Source organism: Pezoporus flaviventris, unplaced genomic scaffold, assembly GCF_033815535.1.
Source record: "Pezoporus flaviventris isolate CSIRO_AGI_PZ_B2104156 unplaced genomic scaffold, CSIRO_AGI_Pfla_v1 ptg000049l, whole genome shotgun sequence".
NCBI lineage: Eukaryota > Metazoa > Chordata > Aves > Psittaciformes > Psittacidae > Pezoporus > Pezoporus flaviventris.
The window spans coordinates 2,507,604-2,526,911 of record NW_026892597.1 but is presented as its reverse complement, the minus strand read 5'-3'; the positions used below and the strand labels follow the sequence as shown (position 1 = coordinate 2,526,911).

Sequence of the window (19,308 nt, the reverse complement as noted above, 5' to 3'; positions counted from 1 at the left end):
TGAAATAGCACCATGGGGAGCTGTCTGTCTCTTGAGATGCTGAAGACAAGATTATACGAAATAAAATGCGCCTATGAGAAGTTCTGTCAGTGGGACTAAATTCTAATGGGTACGTTTTCAGTAGAGTAGCTCATCAGCTGTATTTGAGAGGCATGCATGAACCAGAATGAGTTAAAATCTCATTACTGGCTGAAATGTGGAAAGCTTGGCCTTAGCAATTACTGGTTTTGAGAGGCTGTAAGGAAGTGGTGGTCGTCATGGTTTGTTTAAGCCATATGGTGTTGTGGGCAAACCAATCTCAACATGGGGAATTTTTACATAATTCAGTTTATTGCCAAATAACACAATATTCTGATTGCTGATTTGGATACAGAGACACCCCAAAGCATCAAGTGTTAATGGACACCTAGGGGGAATACCTCTCTCCCCTCTGCCTCCAGGACAAACTTCCTTTGCTTTTTGCTGTGGGTCACCCTTGGCTCACCCCAGTTTCTTTGGTGAGGCAACAGGCAGTGCAGGGGTCAAGGTCTTGTATGAAAGGGCTTCTTCCTGCTTTTCCTGGTTTCTTACTTGTTCTGGTCTGCTGCTGCTTATGTCTTTCTGGTGCCCCAGCCTGGATCTCATCTGGGCTGCAGACCCCTTGGAGTCTCTTCTGCTTCTCCCCACATCTCTCCATTTCACCTGCATCTAGCAGCTGCCATGCATTTAGAGTTATGTTTTTAGTAGAGACATCATGGGTTCCTCCAACTAACTGAGGCTTTGGCACATGTTGGGTTGGTTGCAGCTGTTTTGGGCCTGGCTGGAGCAGCCATGACTGGCACAGGGCAGGTCATGGCTCTGTCCCACAAAGGTTATTATGTGAATTTCTTCTAATACCTAATCTAAATCTCCCCTCTTTCATCTTAAAGCCATTCCCCTTGTCCTATCCCTAAGACCTCGGTACAAAGTCCCTCTCAAGCTTTCTTTTTGGCCCCTTTAGGTACTGCTCTGAGGTCTCCCTGGAGCCTTCTCTTCTCCAGGCTAACCCAGCCCAGCTCTCTCAGCCTGTCTCCAGATCAGAGCTGCTCCAGCCTTTGCAGCATCTCCATGGCCTTTCTTTGGACTCTCTCCAACAGGTCCATGTTTTTCTTACATTGTTGCCCCCTGAGCTGAATGTAGTGCTTTCAGTGCACTGTTTTCCAAGGGGAAAAAGGGCCATTCCAGAGTCTCAGAGGTCCTGAATGACTCTGAGGGGACAGATCAGTTCTGAGAGCCATGTTTTGGATGCTGATGTGCCTCCTTGTACCTGAGATTGTGCTGTCTGTGTGCCACCTGGTCCCACCTGATGGCTGTTCATGCTTTCCAGTGCAGGACTTCCAACCCTGTTCTTCTGATCTCAATTTGTAAAGCAGTACAAGGCAGGTGAAGTAGCACTGAGTCATCTCAGTGCCATCTCGTACAGTATTAATTCCATTAGTGTTGTTCTTAAATGATGCAGGCTTGTTTCTGTCAAATGCTGTTGGTCTTCCTCAGAGTCACCACATGGAATAATGGCTATTAAAATGTTACTCTTCACTTACGTTTATGTAGGTGTAACCCATGTCAGGGAGCTCTTAGTCTCATCTTAGTCATGACCACAAGAGTCTTGAGAGAGCAGCAGCTCAGTATTTCTTCCAGTGCATTGTGCTTACCTGTAATCCTAAAAATGTTTGTTTTCCTCTTAAAATGAGGCAGCAACATCTCTACTCACAACTTTCAGGCATGGTCCTTATTTAATACAGCTTATTTTCCAGTAAAAAAACCTGATTTCACATTATAGTGTAAGAATACTGAAGAATGCGGCTGATGTGCAAATGCACTTTTTAAAAGGAACAGATTTTCCCTCCAGAAAATCCAGCACCAGTGTCTGTATATACAGTGTGATAGTGTTTTGGTAACTCCATGCTTGAAACTGCACCTGTTGAATAGTTTGTTCTATACCTGCAGTTGGTGGAGGTCCAGCAGGCCATCCCTGGGGACCACTGCAGCACTCAGATAAGCCTTAGTCTATCACAGATGACTTTTTCAATCAAGTATTTTAGGAATGAGCAAGTGCCTCAGATCACTTCAGATAGTCATAACAAAAACTGTTTCAGCTGTTTTGGAAAGGAAAAAGATGGAATGTAGTTGGTACCCTCCTCCCCCAGAAAACCAAACACTGCACCCCACAAGCAGTTTCTTTGTGTCACATCTTGTTGTAAATTGTCCCATAGATGTTCTTAATCTCTGCACTGTGGACTGTTCTTTTGTAGAAACTTTACTTTGTAGATTCTTCTGTTTGCAGTTTTTCTGGCAACAGCCCTTGATAAGGGAATAACTTCAGGGAAACAACCTAAGGGAACTGGAATGTCTTGAAGCTCGTAGGAGACATTCCAGCAATGCCTTGGGATCTGGGATTTCCCCCTTCCCCCTCCTTAAATTCTTTAGCTGATTTAATACTGCTTTGGGATGGTTAAAAAAAGCTACTAGAATTATCCATTATTCCTGGGTCGTGGCAAGTTCCCTACTACTCCTAGTAAAGTAATAAAAGTTGGGTTTTTTTTTTAGCCTACGTTTTAAATAATAATATCTGTATCAATTTGTCTATTTAGAAGTGACACTCATGAATTGTTAGTTAGAAAATTATTGAAGGTCTTAATAAGAGAAAAGAATAAATCCAAATGACAGTAAATATTTTGTAAATAAATAACATAATTGAAGCACATATTTAAAGATACGTTTTCATGACTGTATCCTTGTATTTGTCAGAGGGCTGGAGCAGCTCTGCTCTGGAGCCAGGCTGAGAGCTGGGCTGGTTCAGCCTGGAGAAGAGAAGGCTCCTGAAGGGGAGACCTGAGAGCAGCTCCAGTGCCTAAAGGGGCTGCAGGAAAGCTGGAGAGGGGCTTGGGACAAGGGCCTGTAGGGACAGGCCAAGGGGAATGGCTTTAACCTGCCAGAGGGGAGACTGAGCTGAGCTCTTAGGCAGAAGCTCTTCCCTGTGAGGGTGCTGAGGCGCTGGCCCAGGGTGCCCAGAGAAGCTGTGGCTGCCCCATCCCTGGCAGTGTTCAAGGGCAGGTTGGACACAGGGGCTTGGAGCAAGCTGCTCTAGTGGAAGGTGGCCAGGGGCTGGAACTGGATGCTTTATTCCTTCTCCTCCCTTCCATATAATATTAAGGTTGAATGGCCACAAGAGCATTGGCTGATGGAGGTTTGCAAACCAGCCTAAACTTTGTACGTGTTTCTGAACTAGGGCAGAAGCTGGAAGCAGCATTTTGCAACTCCAAAGGTCAACACCAGTTGCATGTTTAAAGAGCTGAGCCTCTTTCAGCACCAGGGCAAAAGTCATCAGGATAAGCCCCGTGGCCTCATTGTCTTCCTAGGGTGGCGCAGAAAGCTAGCAGTTAATGTAAATATCATAATAATTTAAAATAGATGAAATTTAAATGATAAAGCTAATCCAGACATCTAAAAGGTGTCTTGCTTTACTGAAGTCTCCACACCAGTGTGCTCCAGTTCAGTGTACTGCCAGGTTCTGTGCTGCTTTGTACTGAAATCTCTAAGTCATTTCCTGTTGAGGGTGAGATGTTAGCTGGGATCATTTATTTGGTACCTGTCAGAACTTGTGATTTCAGTCCTTCATCAGATAGTGACCGAGCAAAAAGCATTAAAGAAATCAAAAATATCCCTTTTTAGCTAGCAAAAAGGTTGATATTATCCGGTCTTTTATTATCTTGTATTGAAGTTAGCTTTTATTTTCTTACGTGTATATTCTTGTTTGATTCTTTTAATCATCTGTCCTACCCAGCTGTGAGGGAGATGTTCAGCCTTCTCTTACAATAAGACTTTTTAAGACCATAGTTGTGCCTTTGTATGCTCAAGAAAATAGTATTGCTTTTCAGAATTCAGGGCAGGTACAGCTCAAGGCCAGTTTTTACTACTCTCCATTGGGAAACATAGATCATGACTAACATACGCTGACTAATGCATTGTGCGAAGTGTTGTAATTGTTCACAACTCAGCAGGTACAATGTAGAAATAAGAAGCAGCAACAATTTATTTTCTGCAACTTTTCAAGGCATTTTTGCTTTGCACCCTTCACTGACTGCTGAACGCCATCAGCTGCACTGTCCTGTTAACTTCCCATAAAGAGCTGTGAAAATCAAAACCTACCATGGCATCATTATTTTAAAGGCTTCCATTTCTCTAACCTGCATGATATGAATTCTTTTCAGGTCTTGTTATTACCAAGGTCTCTGTTAACTTGTATTAATAGTTACTGTCTTGTAGCAATAACCAGTATTGTCAGGGTTTATGGTCTGATGTTGGGTGATTCAGCTTGAATATGCTTTTCTTTGCTACCTGTTCAAGAAATGAGAACAATGCATGCATGTGCAGTGTGGCAGATGCTCTTGTGTTGATAAATACCCAGGGTTCAGCGCAGTGACGTTGGACAGATTGGAGGTTTATTCTTCAAGGTTGTTTTTGTGAGCTTTGTTTTTCTTTTCCTACTGAAGGAAAAGATGCACAGTAAAAGTCTAACTGGTAGAAATACAGCTGTGGTTTCCCCAGCCTCGATTCATGAAGCTCTCTTAGATATTTGGGTTAGATTCTTGTACTGCTCTTACAGTAGCTCTGTGCTGATTTTGATGGATTTGTACCAATTTACAGCAGCTGAGAACCTGACTCATTCTTTATCCCATGAGTATTAAAGCAGTCAACATGCTTTTAGAATAGTTTGCTGATGAAGATTATTGTGTTGCCAGAGGCTCTTTTCAAGTAGCAGAGTTCATTTATTCTTTCTTCTGCTAAGATAGAGGTCTACCTGCTCTTCTCATCAAACTCTTTGCTAGCTAAAATGTGTTGCATTTTTATCAGCTCTGTAATGCATTTCTGCAGCATGCAGGGGAGCAAAGATGTGGAGAGCTAAGTCAAAACTTGTGAGATCCTCCATTAAATGTCCCCAAATGAAGCTATTGATTTTTCTTTTTCCAGTATTATTATTTTGCCCCTAAGCTTTTAATAGGGAGCAATATGATGAGCAGCTGATTGTCTTCTCATTCTGTTTCTTGCTTATTTATGCATTGCATTGCTAGAAAATAGTCCTTGTCTCTAAAATAGTCTTTGTGCATTCCTTATTACTTTCTACAGCGTGCCTGTCACATCGTGTGTCCAAGAACAGTAACTCCTACACAGCTAACCCTGGTGACTGGAGTAGGTACACAGTTGAAGTCTCTCCAGGTTAACAGATGTAAGGATTGGTCTCTGAGTGTTCTAGGTGGCAAACACACTTCTGCTGCAATGCCAAAAGGTCTTGGTAATAGAAATTAAGGAAAAAAGTGTAGGAGCTGTAACTTGGTAATAATCAAAGTAGTATTCGAAAAGATGGGGTTTTGTTTAACTTTCATTTCAATTTTCAGTAGAAACGTTGGCACATCAAAGCTTAAGAAAGAGCTCCAAGGAGAGTTGCAGAGTTCTTGTTCATAGTGACACCCAGCCACTATCCTTAATTTTCCAGTCACAGGAGGTATTGCCAAACACATTAATTAGTGATACAGTGATGTGGCAAAAGAGCAGGGAAATGTTTATTCTTAACAGGTCAATCATAAATGCAAATCTTCTTCATTTTTATCTGCTTTGGTCATTCAGGAGGGACTTGGCTGTCATTTTCCTCTCCTTCTCTTTTCCTCTCAGCTTTGTGAGACAGGGTCAGACCTACTTGTCAGGAGAGTTGCTGAACTCTTCCCTCCCTTGGGAGAAAAGTGTGCCAAGTTCAGCCTCTGTCAGCTGCCAAAGACAAATCTGTATTAAATATATATATATATATATAAAAATATATATATATATATATATATACACACACAGATCTTGGATATTGGAGAAGTTGTGTTTCTCTTAATTCTCTTTTTTACCAAACACATGGATATGCCTCACTTTGCGTAGAATTTTTCATGTGGCATTACACAGATTTACTGTGAAAACTCCACCATAGTTTTGCATTGTGTGCAGTGGATTCTGCCTGCTGGTATGTGACACGCTTCCCTGGACTGATTTTGCTCTAGAATATCCATTGCTAATCAACATACTGAGGAAATGCTGTTTAAAAAAAAACCTAACCCAAGCACAAATTTCAGCTCTATTTAATATTCTTTCGTTATGCCCTTATGTGCCCTGAGGATGTTATTTAAGGAAAGAAGTGGAAGTTTTATAGAATCATAGAATAGTTAGGGTTGGAAAGGACCTTAAGATCATCAAGTTCCAGCCCCCCTGCCATGGGCAGGGACACCTCATGCTAAACCATGTTACCCAAGCCCCTGTGTCGAACCTGGCCTTGAACACTGCCAAGGATGGAGCATTCACAACCTCCCTGGGCAACCCATTCCAGGGCCTCACCACCCTAACAGGAAAGAATTTCCTCCTTATATCAAATCCAAACTTCCCCTGTTTAAGTTTTAACCCATCACCCCTTGTCCTATCGCTACAGTCCCTAATGAAGAGTCCCTCCCCAGCATCCCTATAGGCCCCCTTCAAATACTGGAAAGCTGCTTTGAGGTCTCCACGCAGCCTTCTCTTCTCCAGGCTGAACAGCCCCAACTTCCTCAGCCTGTCTTCATACAGGAGGTGCTCCAGCCCCTGATCATCCTCGTGGCCTCCTCTGGACTTGTTCCAACAGTTCCATGTCCTTTTTATGTTGAGGACACCAGAACTGCACACAATGCTCCAGGTGAGGTCTCACAAGAGCAGAGCAGAGGGGCAGGATCACCTCCTTCGACCTCAGGAGCTGGTCACGCTCCTTTAGATGCAGCCCAGGATACGGTTGCTTTGTAGGCTGTGAGCGCACACTGAAGCCGGCTCATGTTCATTTTCTCGATTTTCTTGGATTAGTAATTGGGATTCAGAACTCAGAAATTACTCATAATCCATTCTGACTGTTTCAGTTCACAGCTCTGCTTCCCTGACGGGTAATGAAATTTGCTCTCTGCATTTGTCTCCAGTTGTGGTGGTGGTTGCATTTCAGTCCTTTCCTTTGCATTGGTGAATTTGAACTTCCTTCTGTGAGCACGAGATGTGCATGGCAATTCCCAGCAACTGCTTCCTTAAATCTATATCTTATTTTGCAATAGATGTAGTCAGATGCATGGATTTTCCCCCTAGCCCTGTGTCACCACTGCAGCTGTTTCTTGAGCTTGTTCTCAGGACTAGAGTTGAAATTTGAATTTGAAATCCAGCTGAGTTACTCCAGGCTGTCACTTCAGCAATCCACTGCAGATGCAGAAAGAAATGAGGTGAATGCAGCCCTGCAGACTCGATTGCAAACACAGAAGTAAGCTGCAGGGTAATTCTGCCAACTAAGGACAAATAGCGTGGTTTTGTTACCAGCTGCTGCTACTTGATGTGAGTAAAAGATCACCCATCATGTACTAGGAATTCATGAACTACTTCCGTTTATGAAAAGAGTTTTTAAGTAGCACAACTGAAAGAACGCTTGAATATGGTAATGTGATTTAATTTATACAACACACATAAAGCTATACACACTCATTTTGAGTTACTGCTGAAGCCCTAAAATGTAAGGATTTACCATAATCATTATTACCACATATATTTCCTACTATATTTAGAATTTATAGAAGATTAAAGGAAGTGAACATAGGGGATGGCCAGAGTGTGCTTCACTGGCCTTGATTACTAAGAGTGCTAAAAGAGGTCTGGGGCAACACTTTTCACAAGTACAAAGATGCTGCTTCTCTCAACCCAGCTGAAAGACCCACCAAAGGGGAATTTTAGACTGGAGAAAGTTATTTCATAAGAGAAGCCAGCATAGGGACATAGAGCTTCAGCAGTGAACAAATATATATTGCTGGAGCACTACCAGCTTAGTTAATTTATGTTGGAATATGCTTTGCATAGCACATGAATTTTAATACAGATGAAGCTGCCAACATATAAGTCTTCAATTGCTATTAATATATAGTGTAAGTGATCTGCACAGTAACTAACCTTCAAGCAGTACTTAAAAATCAATATATATATATATATATGTGTGTGTGCATGTATATATATATATATATGCACACACATGTGCTTTAGGAAGAAATCCTAGATGTTTTAGGCATTTATTTATCAAGTATAAATTGGAAGGCAAAAAGATTCATTCTTTGTCATTTGCCTCTTAGCCTCTTGGGAGTTTTAAGGTAGCTTAGACTAATTTATATGGTTCTGAGAAGACGTTTTTAACCTCTGTGTCTGTATATGTCCAATTAAAGTGTTATCAGAAATCATTAGAAATGCTGCTGTTCAGTTAAGCAGATTATAGATTTTCTCAAAGGTTTTTTTTTGATTCCAAGCTGGGAAAACTTTTAAGTTTGCATCTAGAATGTGTCTTTTACTAAAGACCCAAGAAAGCATGTATGTTAGCATGTGGCAGCAAAGCTATAGGTATATTTTCTATGGATTTCTTGATCACTTTTAATATTGACAATAAAAACTTACACTGAAGTTATCTTCCCCAAACAGGAAAGTACTTTACTAAAAAGGCATCACTTTGAGATTCAGTTGGATTTTCTTTTCTCTCTGAGAATATGCATTACTTGAGTCTTTCTGGACAGGAGCTATATGTTCATGGCACTGTGCTGTGTGCATCGGCAGCAACATCCACTGAATCCAGAAATGACAGTTATGATTAAACCTAGTCACATAATCGCATGCAATTCAATCTTTTGCCAGCATTAAATCCTTTCTTGCAGCATATTTCCTGGTAATTATATTGTGGGATATCACGTTGGCTTATCCGTATGTTAATTAATTGCTTTGGCTTGCTTATGAATTTTAACTGAACTTCTGCAAGCTGCTTCTAATCTGCTGGAGTCACCACCCCCATACTGTGCAGAGGTTATTCACTGAAAATTCAAAGTGGATGATTACAGCAGCAGAGCCCCAGTTATTTTGATAGACACATACGGTCAAAATTGGGAGTTATGTAAGTAGAATCACAGAATTAAATGGTTTGGGTTGGAAGGGACCTTAAAGCTCTTCCAGTTCCAACCCCCTGCCACAGGCAGGGACACCTTCCACTAGAGCAGCTTGCTTGAAGTAAAATGTGTAATGGAAAGAAGGAAGTGTTCCCTAAAATTTTATCTGAGGAACGTCATCATTTAGTTTAAAAACCAGCTTTCTTACCTTCCCCTTAATATTTTCAGAAATCTTCTGTATTATTTATTTTGTAAATGCCAGTATTGCCTTTAATTCCACTCAAAGGTTGGAAGATTAAAGCAATCATAATCGGAGCTCTTCTGAAAATTGACTTGTTTGGACTAAAGGATCTGAATTCAGTGCTCAGGTGTGCTTTAAGTCTGTGCTATAAAGAGCAGAATAACTTAATCATGGGTCTAGAGGAAGGCATGACATTGAAATATTGGTTGTTTCTACTTAAAATGATTAATGTTTTTTTTTCAGTTGACTTCAGAGTACAGTTTGCTTTGCAGCCCATCTTGGGACATAATTCAGACATGGAAACATTCATTAGAAGTAACAATGCTGTGTGCCCTGTGAATTGCGCTATTAGTCTTGGATATCTTCCCTCCTGTAAGGTGATTGTGAAGCACTTTTTAGCTGACTTCAGAACAAAGATCGGTGTGGATATTCTATGGCAGGAGGCTGTAAAAGCTGCCTGGAAACAGTATGGGTTTTTTTATATGTATATATGCCTCTGTGTGTGTGTACATTTACAGATATATATATATATATATACACATATATATATATAAAATAAGGCGTTACTCTATTGCAAAGCACTGTTATAACTACCCATACTGTTTGTTTTATGTGCTGTCAGACACCAAAAGGCTGGCAGACCTAAGACCTGAAAGCTCACCTGGTCAGTGTGTTTATTGTTGTAGAATTGGTTTCCCAGTGTGATGATGCTGGGATTTTTTGTCTAGTAAAGATAGATCTCCTACAACTCATTTCTGACAAATTACACAGCCTAAAAACTACTCGTACTTGGGAAGATTTACATTTACTGTCACAGTACTGAAATATGGCTGCAATTTGTTACACAATAATCTGAGTTCTGTATTGTACAGCAAAACACCTCCATTTGTACTAAAGCTTTTCTTGCTCAGACACCTGTCAAGCGAATTCCCTTCCTTCTTGTATCTTACCTGTGTGTGATCACTCTTCACAAATTTATTTTGTGACACTCTTGCTTTCGGGTTTTATGCTTTAGTAATGTTTTTGTGGGTTTTGCTCACAAATTCCTTGATCGTAGAAGTTTAAAAATGGTATGGATGAGTGATTTTTTCAATATTTGTAAAGAATTCTTTCAAAATAATTCCAAGTAGTAGCAAATGTGTTTTCCACATGGATTTACACACTACATGCGTCACAAATGAAAAACTGTTCACACAGCATCTATTTTTACATGATTAAATCAATGAGAACATGAAGATAAGTGTTCTGCAAGAGACTTTTCCCACTTTGTATTTACTATGTGACACCAAATAGGATTTCAAAATGCTTTTCAGTTCAAATGTGCCATGGAGTGATACAAGGTGATGCTATTGCACTTAGTAGTACTGTGAAGACAGCATGAGAAAACTACTGAGAAATAGCTTGAGAAGCTGTTTTGCCTGGGGACTGAACCACAGGTTTTGTAATGATTTGGGTTTTTTTATAGCCATGTTATAGTGAATTCAGTTGTAAAGGAGTATTGAATTAAGATGACTTATTAAATAATGACTTGCACATACCACAATTATTCCTGCAATGTGTTTCAGGTTAAAGGACCCCAGAGTTCTTCACAGTGCATTGCCTAATTCCCTCTGGGATAAGAAAGACTACAGCAAGTAGAGAGGGTTTGTAAGCAAGTGGGGTGTTTTGAAATAGAAATTATGTGAAATGAAAATACAACTTACATAGAAATTTTGAATGTAATAGCTCTTTGGGCAAGTAACCTTCAGCATAAAGGTTTTTAGTTTATTACAGTCAATTTTTGCCACTTTTTCCCAATGAAAAATCGGATGTCGGGCTTCATATAACTTGGAGCAGTAAAGAATGGAATTGATCCTCTGGAATTTACAGTTCTGGGGTTATCAACACCTCAAGGCTGCTGATTTGTTGCACTAAACATCTTCCATCCTCAACTGGAGCTGCAACTGATAGAGCAGCCTTTGCATTTCTTAAATTTATTTAAGCCAAGCTAAAAGCGGGGAAATGCTGTGATTTGAGCCAGCAGGGGACGTATTTGGGATTTAAATACTAATGTAGGAAAAGAATAAATCCAATGAGTGATTAATATGAGAAAGTCTTTCCTTGTGTTTATATTGAACAAATATATCAAAGTGCTGTTTAAAGGAGACTGATTCCAACAGCAGCAGTGGGTCCCTGCCTGTAAGCTTGTTAAGTCTTGAGACTCGAGGAGGCTGATTACAGCACAGCTTAATGGTCAGAACCATAGATCTGTTCTGAAGTGGCAGATGTTTATGCATTTAAGATTAGTATTTGTTGCAAGTGATCTTGAAAACTTCACGGGAATGTGTGTTAGCCGTCGTGGTAGGCTTCAAGGTGTAAAATCCATTCATCACTGATAATCTAATGAAAAAGTGCATTTCCTTCACGTGGACCCTGCTCCTTATTTGAGTTAGGATTTGGCCTCGGTGCCTGTTCATTGAATCATTGAGTAGCTTAGGTTGGAAGGGACCTTTAAAGGTCACCTAGTCCAACTCCTCTGCCATGAGCAGTAACATCTTCAATTAGGTCATGTTGCCCAGAGCCCCATCCAGCCTGACCTTTAATGTTTCTAGGGATGGGGCAGCCTCAGCTTCTCTAGACATTTGTTCCAGTGTTTCACTACCCTCATCATAAAACTTATTCCTCATGTGAATCTCCCCTCTTTCAGTTTAAAATCATCACCCTTTGTCCTCTAGCTACTGGCCCTACTAAAAAGCCAGTCCTGTGACTGACTAAAGGAGAAATACCCTCTCCCATAGAGTCAAGCTGACCACATCTTCCAGGGATCAAAGTCTTGATTTCCTGAAAGTCAGGATTGAGGATCATTCATCCCTCAGTATGCCCCAATCTTGCTCTATCCCTGTTTTACTATGTACCAGCCTGACATCACATCTTACATGTGTTAAAGATCAGTGAACTATGTGCATTAGTGTCTTTGTGTGTGTGATAAATTCAGCAGATCATGTATGTGTTTGCCTGAAATTATGGGAGGTTTTATTGCACATAAAATTCGCATACTGAAGTTTATCTTAGATCTGACAGTCTTTGGAATTGTTTCATGTGGAGTGAGTATCCAGTTTGTTCAGGGAAGTTAATGACAAAGGCAGGTTTAAGGCTGCGAACCTGCAGACAACATGTTCAGACCTTTCTCGTGATGCTGCACCACCAGAGCTGCTTGGCAGTGACGGAGCCCTTTCAAGCTGCCCTTAGGTTGCAGTGTGGGCTGCCCAGCGTGCAGGTGGGAGGCTGCAGCCCTTGTGCCTGGGACAGACTGCATTCCATGTGTAATGAATTTTAATTCCTGTGTGATTCAGTGGGTGAATTTACCTAGTCTGCATCTTTCTTTCTTGTGGAGAACAGAGTGTTAACATTTTGTTTCTGTTAAGTGAGACCTTACTTCCATGAGTTCAGTTAAATGGTGTCTCTGTGACTCCTCTCTTGTATATCAAGTGTTGCGTGGTTCCAAGCTATTCACATTACTCAGTCCTGCTCATCTTCTCTGTATCCCCTAAATGAATATTACTTTAGCTGTTAAAGTCGAGCAGTCATCTTAGGGCAGGATGTGGCCATATTACATTAATATTGTTTACTACTTCACATTATTACATGGTAAAGAACACGGATAAAAACAACTTTACATAGGCTGGGGATTAAAAGAAATAATGAAGGTCTAACAGTATTGGATTGGCTAGGCTGGGGAAGGAAGGGGAAGGTTCATCGTTATGAAGAAGAAAGGTACAATAAAATTGCATTGGTGCATAGACGTGAATTGATTTTGAGTCTGTTCCCACCTTATCCTTTTTACAAAACAAATCTATAAAGTTCTTTTGCATAGAAAATACATACACTAAATGGAAATGTATTTATTTAAGGTATCTTTAGGGGTTTGAGAGAGTTTGTTTGCCCACTCTGCCTTTTCCTTAGTCCTTGCAGGATAGCTTTGAATACTGTGTGAATACATGGGCATAGGTAGTGTGATCTAGTTAACTGAGAGGAAGATCTCCAGGAACTCCTACATTCCAGTGCAGTGAGTTACTGAGCAGCCCATGGCAACTCGCTTGGCTTCTGTGCTCTTTTCCTGGTGCTCAGCTGCCAGCAGCATTTAGGGGGAATAAAACCATGGGGCTGGCTTAATATGCTCCTGTGGAATTTCCGTGCTGGAAATGCACAGGTATGTGGTGTTAGTGCATAGCTGTGCAGCTGAAGAAATAATGAGGAATGTGGTCAGATGTTTGCTGCTGGGTTAGTTTAGTGAGGGAATGTGGTGTCTGCTTCCCAGGACAAAGGAGCCTTCTTTCACTGCTGGGTAGATTCAGTTTGTACATCGATGCTAACTTATGAAATTAGCAGAGAGCAGCTCCTTAATAAATCATTGCAGTTCATTCTTTGTGATAAAATGGGATTTTATTAACTTCTCGTGTGATTCACTTCCATACCACATTAGGAAATGTGAAGATAACCTGTCAAGTGATACCAGTTAAGCAGAGGAGTTGCAGTGTCCGGTGTGAATCTATAGGGATGTGGAACCATCCGATTGGTGTCGGTGTCTTGCATGCTGCTGGAGGCACGGGAGGAAAAAGAGCTTCTTGTGTGTGCAGCCAGCTGCTGGCGTGATCTTGTAGGGCCATGAAGAATGAGGCTGCTGTACATTTGTCCTGTTGTCGGAGAGGCTTCTGGTGAGGTGACAGTGCCTGCAGCTGGCACTAAATAAGTGAACAGTTTAGCAATCTTTGTACTGAAAACCAAAACAAATGACAGCTCACCCCAAGCAGATTAATAAATAGAATTTTTTTCTTCCCCTTTGCTACATTTTTTCACTTCTGTTTAAATAAGCTTAATTTCTAGCTGTTGTTTGGCATGCGAAGGGCCTGCTTTCAGTTTGTTTAGTTATATGGCAGTGTGCACAATACCATAACCTTACAGCGTTTACAGCTTGAGTACAGGCTATTTCTAGTGTGTTAGATGTTAATCACATTTTTTTGTATTTTGATGTTGTTTGTCAAGAAAACTTTCAGGTACTTGGAAAGTGCTTCTAAATGACTATATTGTGCTTTTTGCAATGCTGTTCAGAAGGAACACAGTGGCTTTAACCTGCCAGAGGGGAGATTGAGATGAGCTCTTAGGCAGAAGCTCTTCCCTGTGAGGGTGCTGAGGTGCTGGCACAGGGTGCCCAGAGAAGCTGTGGCTGCCCCATCCCTGGCAGTGTTCAAGGCCAGGTTGGACACAGGGGCTTGGAGCAAGCTGCTCTAGTGGAAGGTGTCCCTGCCCGTGGCAGGGGTTAGAGCTGGATGAGCTTTAAGGTCTGTTCCAGCCCAAGCCAGCCTATGATGCTATGAATGCTCTTTCAGTTTTTTTAAGTTTCTAGGCTGATCACTGGAAGTTTTGACTTTTGTGTGTGTGGTCTTAGAAAATGCGTTGATTGGAACAAACTTTTCCATTAGATGAAGTAATTCAAATGGGTTTCTTTATTCAGCTATAACTTCTGAATCTGAAACCGCATCTTTTAAATGAAATAAATGAGGTCAAATCAAATTCAAGCGTTTTCCATCAGGCTGTTCTTACATTGACTGCAGCAGCAACTACTTTTGTAGCCTCGCCCGGTGTGTTTTTCACCTTTGTGCAGATTTGATACAGGTCTAAAATACTGGCATTTAATATCCTCTCTTTAGAAAGCTGCAGTGATGTGGATAGGAAGTCTTTTTATAATATCAAAACGCAGTAGGATTATTATTTTCTTTTATAAAGAATTTCACGTAGTATCTACTTTTTAGTCCCTTTTAGGCGGGGTTTTGTTGGTGTGTTACTTCATTTGTAGAGCAGAAAGAGGCTGAAACCTGGCTATTTACCTGTGTTCTGAGAAGCTGCAGATGATGCAGGTGAAGGAAGGCAGCCTGATTGGGCATCAAAATGGTCTGGTTACTTCTGCTAAGAAAAGTTTCTTTGATAAGAAAAACAGAAATTGGAGCCCTCAGAATGGAACAGAATAATACAAAGCTGGGAAATGTTCAATGGCTGCTTTTCAAGCTTTCAATTCATAACCTGCCTTTTTAGCGTTAGGATAAGAAGTGAAAGGAATGTATTTTTAAATGTTAATAAAACATCTGCCATCTTCTCCCTGTTACTGAGAGTAAGTTTTGTAGAGTTTTGGGAATATGGAAATTAAGTCAAGCAAAGTCTCAGTGCCTTGCACAGGGCACAGTAGTAAAGGAGGAAAGCATTTTAGGGGTGTTTCAGTAGTATGGTTTAATAAACACAACAAAAATACCACTTAGGTTTCAGTTCAGTAGTACAGCACAGGGTGCTTTTCCAAAAGAAGAAAATAGACTTTCTTTTAAGTCCTTGTCTTTTGAAGCTGTGCAACTGCTTTGATTTAGAAGGTTTAAGATTGAAATAGTTCTAGTTCTGAATATTGTGAGTTTTACTGTGTCTCCAAAACAAATCCCAGGGGCTCCTGTGTGTCATTGTCTTAGTTCCCTAAAGATCTGAATTCTTATTTGTTCATTACTACATGTTGCTACTGTAAATGACTACTTGTAAGACCTATACAGAAATGATTTTGTGCCAAGATGACCCAAGAGTAATGTGAATTCCATCTTTGTTTTCAGTCCACAGGAGCTTCCTGTCCATGATGCAGCGGCAGAAAAGGTAGGTCCAGTGGCATCCAGCTTTTTGACTAGGAAGTGAACGTTTACAGGTTTATGACTCTCTTCACACAAATCCCTATGAAATGAGGAGATGAAGCATTTAGTGATTTGCATTCTCAAAGAAACATGTTCAGAATCCTGTAAGGATTGTGGTCCTCAAGGCCATGTTAACTCACCCACAGATCCCTTGGGGCCTGCACAAGCTTAGAGGTACTAGCTGGAATGAGACGTGAGTTTTCCTCACCCATCATATGATCTAGTAAAGGAAACAGAGCTCCTGAAGAGAGTGCACCCAGCTCTGTCCTGAGGGAGCTATTGTCTCTGTGCTGTGAGCTGTCACCAGCTGTGCTGGCTTGCTGGACTGTCCAAGTGAGGTGGTGGCTTTGATGCTGATGTGTAGGTGGCTGTCCCCTGAGCAGTGAAGCACGCTTTTCTGCTTTGGGAAATGGTGACAAATATCCCGGCTGCCACTGAAACTTAATGACCCTTGACACATACACTATGGACATGCAAGACCTGGCAGCAGCTGGTGCAGGCCCTAGTCCAAAAATCCTGCTGCTGCTGGAGGGTGTTGGAGGAGAAGTTTGGGATCTGATGCTTTGGGAACGTGGAAAGCTTTTTATTGAAATTATCTGGAGCTGAATTTCTACTTGTCTGGGCCTAGTTACTATTGGTATTTCTCCTTGGTCTGTCAGCCCTGTAGTTATATCCAAGACCAAATTAGGTTATTCTTGTTTGTCCCATATTGATCTTCTGTATGATCAGTTAGTCCTTTTGGCTGCACAAATCAGTAGAGGGCATGGAAGAGGGATGGAATGACTTGTTTCAAGGCAGCACAGCTCCCTGGGTGTTGAGTAGGAGCGCTTCTGAAAATGAGTTATTTGGAGCTTCATTATAGGACTGGTAAGAAACACTTCTCATAAAGGAAGGGAACTTCTGAGTCCCTTTTGTTTTGCCTTGGTTCTTGTGTGTTTCTGTGTACTCAGCCTGAAATAGTTGGTTTTCCTGTGATGTTTCATTACATTTAATAACATAGTGAGTGTGCATAGAATTTCATTTCCATCAGAAGGATGCAGCAGGGGGTGAGTCTATGAGCATACATTAGACAGCTTGCAGTTACTGTGGTGTATGTGTACTAAAGCTCTGATTCACCGTGTCTTTGTAGGTAGCCTTAAATTACTGGGGGGAAAATAGTGTCTCAGTTCTCTGTCTCATATTTTATTTGTGCTGTCTCAGACAAAATGTCAGCATAGAAACTGTATTTATTGAATCAATGTTAAATTGCAAATCTGGTGCGTTTTGTAATCATGCAGTGACACTCCTGCGTTAGGCTCCTGGCTCTACTCCTGGTGATGCCCTGACCTCTGCTGGTTTGAGGTTTATCTGCCTTCTGTCAGCTGTGTTTGAATATTTACAATGTTCAAGATACCACTAACAGGGTAATTCATGTGTCATGTTAACATAGGCTAAGACTAAAAGCTTTCTGTGCAATATATTTTAAAGGCATTTACTTGGCAGAACTCTTCATGCTTTCCTTTTGCCTTACTTCTGAATTTTTAAAGATATTCCTAAGCCGTGTTTTCATTTAGTTTGCCCCTTCTGTAAAGAATTGTTGTGTCCTTGTGAATTCTGAATCTCTGTTCTTCATGTACCCTGTAGTGTAAAGGGTTTAAGATGGGTTTTCTGCTTGTGTATTTACATGTGCAATACTTCTAGAATAACCATTATTACAGTGAATGCAAGGCAGTTTTGGTGCTTCATTACCCTGCTGCGTGCTTGGTGACTTAAATGCATTGAATTGTTGTCCTGCATCATGGATAACTTATCCTTTAGGTTAACCATCCAGCACATTTGAGGTAAAACAAGGGGAGGAAAGATCAGCTAGAGGAGACAAGCAGACAGAACTGACCTTAGGAAATCTTGAATCTGTGTGTGACTCTGTTGTTGAAGGGCTATGAAATGTTTTGTAGGTAATTTTCAGTTTGTTTGGTTTTCTTTGGTTTACTTTATTACAAATTCTCCAGGGAACAGTTCAGTGAGTTCTGGTTTTGTCTGAGGCTTCTGCTGAAGCATTGCATTAAGCCTTACCTCCAGCACACTTGATCTCCAGGAGGACAGAGTGCTGCACGGAAGATGGATGCTTGCCAACCCAACTTCACGCTTTCAGTAGCATATTATTTACTGACACAGGAGAAAGAAGCCTTCTTTGCTTCAGTTGGGGATTCTGTTATTGCCAGTGGCAAAATTGCTTCAAAGTGTAAAATGTACTCAGAAGGTAAATAAATGGATTTATTCTTTTTTTGGTGACAGCTACATGGAACTTACCTGAAAGAGCAGCAGCAGCATCGCTCTGCTCTGCAATGAGCTGTTAGATCTGTCCATGGTTCCAGTGTTGCATCTGTTAGACATGAAAGTGAACATAAACTAGCTAGAAGTTTTCAGCCACTGAGCACAGAAATAATTGCTATTTTGACTACAGTATCATCACTTGAGAACTAGGATAAATTGACACAGAAGACTTAAAAGCTTGAACAAACCTACAAATGAAGTGATCTGCTGTCTCGAAAGAACAAAACCCTTGAAAGCAGATCAAACATACAAACAAAAAGACTGGGGGAGCCGATCGGGTTTTATTTTTCTTGCAGATTATTTGAACAACATGTTGAGGGCAGAGACCTTTCCTGGCTTGATACCAGTGTTATTCCTGCAATCTAAACTATGCCTGGAGAACATCCGCTTGAAGAGATGTTAAAAGAGCTTATTTCTTAGAGAGGTTGTGAGTGTGGGGGGGAATCACGGTGTTGTGAAACTTGTGAAATCTGGAAGCAGCAGGTTTTGGTAGTTTTTCCACAGGTCCCCTTTAACCTAACTCTTAAGAAAAGTGTTTTAATTAAATAATAGGTAAGTGGCTGAGCTATTACCATACATGGCATGGAACCTGAACAAGAATGTGGGCAGTTGATTGCAGCATGAATAGCTAGGTAAGTTAAGGTTGAAAGAGTAGAGGCACTTCTTTCCCCATAAGTTTGTGTCAGGCTCCCATCAGTTGGATTCAAATAAGAGCAACTTAAAAACCCTAAACTAGCGTATTTCCAGGACACTTCGTGGACTGAATCGTGGTTGGGCTGGACCGCAGCAGTCATCAAGCTGGAGCACCTCCCGTATGAAGACAGGCTGAGGAAGTTGGGGCTGTTCAGCCTGGAGAAGAGAAGGCTGCGTGGAGACCTCAAGCAGCCTTCCAGTATCTGAAGGGGGCCTATAGGAATGCTGGAGAGGGCCTCTTCATTAGGGACTGTGTGATAGGACAAGGGGTAACAGGTTGAAACTTAAACAGGGGAAGTTTAGATTGGCTATAAGGAGGAAATTCTTTCCTGTTAGAGTAGTGAGGCCCTGGAATGGGTTGCCCAGGGAGGTTGTGAATGCTCCATCCCTGGCAGTA

General features: G+C 41.2%; 1 protein-coding gene across 1 annotated transcript in view; it reads left to right on the top strand.

The window, feature by feature from the left end:
* The window catches only part of USP6NL (USP6 N-terminal like), a 98,575-nt gene that overhangs the window by 37,055 nt on the left and 42,212 nt on the right, over window positions 1–19,308 (top strand). Inside the window, 1 exon segment of the mRNA XM_061468610.1 lies at window positions 15,831–15,870. Within this exon segment, the coding sequence (XP_061324594.1) occupies window positions 15,831–15,870 (40 nt within the window).